The sequence below is a fragment of the Polistes canadensis genome, unplaced genomic scaffold (assembly GCF_001313835.1).
Source record: "Polistes canadensis isolate GaletaPanama2010 unplaced genomic scaffold, ASM131383v1 scaffold_749, whole genome shotgun sequence".
Lineage (NCBI taxonomy): Eukaryota > Metazoa > Arthropoda > Insecta > Hymenoptera > Vespidae > Polistes > Polistes canadensis.
Window position 1 is genome coordinate 14,284 of NW_014570296.1, and position 3,564 is coordinate 17,847.

General features: G+C 42.5%; 1 protein-coding gene across 1 annotated transcript; it reads right to left on the reverse strand.

The window, feature by feature from the left end:
• Positions 1-1,409: 1,409 nt before the first annotated feature.
• On the reverse strand, positions 1,410-2,512 carry LOC106792817. Its single transcript, XM_014759340.1, has 2 exons — positions 1,949-2,512; positions 1,410-1,805 (listed from the first exon to the last, which is right to left on the reverse strand). The coding sequence occupies exons 1-2, from the start codon at positions 2,510-2,512 to the stop codon at positions 1,410-1,412; spliced, it is 960 nt and encodes a 319-aa protein (XP_014614826.1).
• Positions 2,513-3,564: the final 1,052 nt, after the last annotated feature.

The window sequence follows — 3,564 nt, forward strand, 5'->3', positions numbered from 1 at the left end:
GCTAAAGCAGACAAGTACCGCCACATATATTTTAGCGCGACCTCAGTTCCGATGTGGCTTTTCCTTGATGAATAACGTTGGGCAGAAGTCTACGCCAGTATGGAGAAACGGACGATTTGGTAGAAGACGACTTGCAGATAGATCACTCATCGGATATTGCGGCGTAGCGGGTTTTCAACGTCGACAAGTAATGCATTTATATATTACGCGTTTAACGCTGCTTCACCCATTTATTGGCTAAAACGATTCGCGAAGTGCGTTTAAAGTAACTTGCGTACGAACCCTATTTGATAGTGCTTTTCGTGTATTATCGCGTTTGTAAGTGTATGGTCTTTTGGTAATAATGCGGGATGCCTTTGCTCGTATGGCAAGTTGCTCCTTGCCAATCTACCTCCAACTTTTAATATTCCTAAATTGTCTACAAACGGGCTAAGTACAGAGAATGATGCGCAAACCTCTTTTCCCGACTTGATCAATTTGATGATCTCAGGAAATGCTTCTTCCTGTATCAATCTAATCGAGATAACTTTCGCGCCTTTCTATTCGTCTACTGTTAACTCACTTATTCTTCTTTTCTTTTTTAAATTGCGCGAGTTACGCGCGAATCTAGCGCAATACGCGATAAGGCGCTTTAATTTGACGAACGAGGGGTGCCGCCTAAATAGTTCAAATGGAGTAGCTATCTTTGCGTAAGTTTTAATCTTTTTGTTTTCCGGGATTTCAATTGGTTTTAATCTACTATGAAGTTAACTTGATTCCGGCTTGATAAGCCATGCAAGACCAGACTTTTAAAGCTTACTTTTACGGAGTTCGGCAGGTGTAACGTCGCAAAAAAATAAATTTGCGGGGTTATGCTTGGACGATACATGACGCCACAGCTCGCGAGCTTTGCTTTCTTGAATTTCAGCTACGCGATGTTCTACGTAGGTTTAAATAGTGTAAGGCGGAGTTTTCAACCAATGCAAAAGTACCGTGGAATCCGCCAAAAATACTGTACAGCAGAAGATCATTTCTACGCAAAGCGTTTTTAGTTGCCTTAAAGAGTCGCGAGAGTATCAAGGCGCCGCATACTTCTAGGCGCGGAACTGATTGCATTTTAAGCAGCGCTACCTTTATTTTGCGCAGACTAATCGTAACGTGCGATTTTTTCCCAACGTTTTAACATAAATACACGCGTTGTATGCCCTTTCGCTCGCGTCACAAAAACAGTGCATTCCAGTTCTTCTCTATCACCTGCCACGTTGCGCGCGAACCTTATCTCCTTAAGCGTGTGAAGATTTTGGCGGAACTCTTGCCATATTTTATAAATATCGGCTGGGACATTTTCGTCCCACGTTGACTTAAATTGCTATAACCGTTGCATCATCATTTTTGCGTTGATTACTACCGGTCCTAATAAACCTAGCAGGTCAATTTCCTGCGAAATTTTGGACAATATAACGCGCTGAGTAACTTTCGATTGATAATGTCGTAAGACTAGTATGCTTTAGTACAGCATGATGCGGTAAATAGAATCTAACTTCGTGTAGTCCCACTTCTATCGTTGTCATGTGTCCTAGTTCTTTATATTCGGATAAGAATTTATTGTATTCATTTCTAATTTCCGGCTTGCGCGATAATGATCGCTCTAAGGCGTAAATTCTTCGTAACGCGCTCGTATACGAAACTCCTAACTTATTTTCTTCCTTAAAATGCAGGCTCACTATATATCTGCCAGTATCATCCCGTCGCGTGTTGTTTTTATAATGTGATTCGCAAAAATTTTCTTCGTACGACCCAATAATACTCTCAGCTGCTTCTTCAATCTTCAAAAATTTTTCCCATTGTTAGTTTAAATCTACCGTGGCCGTGTGGCAATTAACGTTCTGCGGAGGACGCGTGCTCCTGTGCTTATAATGAGCAATCCTAGTACAGTTCCTTGTGCTATTAAATTTTAATTTAACCTTACGATCTGTCCTGCACGCAAAAGTGAAGAAAAAATTTCGACACCGAGAATCGCGTCGATATTCGCGGGCTCACAAAACTTGGGATCTGCCAATTGGATCCCTGCGGGTATAGTCAATTCTTCTCGTGAATTTCGTGGCGAAGGATACCTATTCGTTACAGTGAGTAATAATAATAATTGTATTTCTACCGCATAATTTTCTGCTTGCGATTTTAACGTTGCTAAGATTGCCTTTTTGACTCTAGTTTCCGTTTCGTTTTCGGCAGAAATGGGCACGTTCGCGTCCCGTTTAGCTATTCGCAGAAGATTCGCGAACCGGATCGTTAAGAAATGTGCTTCGGAACCCGAATCAAGGAGCACACGACACTCGTGCGGCCTGCTTTCGTGATATAGCAAGTGCACTACTGCAGTAAGTAACAGCGAGGGTGTTTGCGAGTGATCGAGCACTACATGTGCATTCTGCAGCGCCGATTCTGTCCGAACGCAAAAACTCGTGATGCCCGTTGTTGCACATTCTGTAACGACCTCGTTCACATGTAACAACTCATGATGCCTGCTCTTGCACATTCTGCAGCAGTCATCCTTAATACATGTGTAGTCGCGGTGACCAGCTTGTAAACAATTACAACACAAATTATCGTTAACCACGATTCTTCTGCGCTCCTCGGGCTCTGCTCTCAGTAGCTGCCCACACTCCGATGATTTATTCCTCTCGCGACATATGCCACACGAAACAGTCGCGCTTGTGGAATACGCTGGAACTTGTCATCGGTCGAAACTTTGCGGCAAATTTCGCAGAGAATTAAAACGCCGTTCGTTACGCATCAAGGTCTTTGAACGAAAATTTCTCTCGGGTCCTAACGGCGCGTTCCTTCTGCTATTGTTAATCCTTTTAGAATGTTTTGTTGGCTTGGAACTTACTAGCGCATTTGGCAGATCGCGCGAGAATATCATAAATTCGTTTACCGTTGGTAAAGCATCTCAGGTGTACTGTTGTTCTCATTGAAGACGTGTTGCTGGATACACTCGCGAAAGATGTGGAGCTATACAAAATTGATCGACAAACACTTTTTTAGTCGCTACTAATGCCCTATAATTTGCATTCAGCGTGTTAGACGCGGCAATTAAAGACGAGAGAAATTCACTGTCAATCGGAGGACCTACTAAAATAGCTCGCACGTGCTTTTTTATAAATAATAACGGATTGTTATAGCACTCGACTTAGGTCTTCCACGCAATTAAATAATTATCCGCGGTAATTTCTAAAACTCATATTTTCTCCGCGGCGGGTCCAGATAAGCATGATTTTCAATATGCATACTTTTGTATATCTCGAAGCGCAGGATTATCTTTTATCACCGATTAAAACGTGTCCGCGATACTCGGCGATTTTTCATGTTGCCCGTCAAAATGAGGGTATTGTACTGTCGGTATTCTGTAAATGCTATCTACAGATGGACTGCTTACTGTAGTTCTAACTGGAGAGGACAGACTCGTAATGAATGAATTTGTGTATTGAGTGGCTACTGATTCATCTCTATTAATGATCAACTCCGCCTCCGCCTTTGCATCGATGACTGGCTCGACATGATTGTGAGTTTTGTCAACCAGCAATCCCA

Coding starts and splice junctions, on each gene's coding strand:
- LOC106792817 (XM_014759340.1), bottom strand. CDS start 2,512: ATGTGCAAGAGCAGGCATCATGAGTTGTTACATGTGAACGAGGTCGTT. Junction 1,806..1,948: donor TTTTGCGTGCAGGACAGATC/GTAAGGTTAAAT, acceptor AAATTTTTGAAG/ATTGAAGAAGCAGCTGAGAG.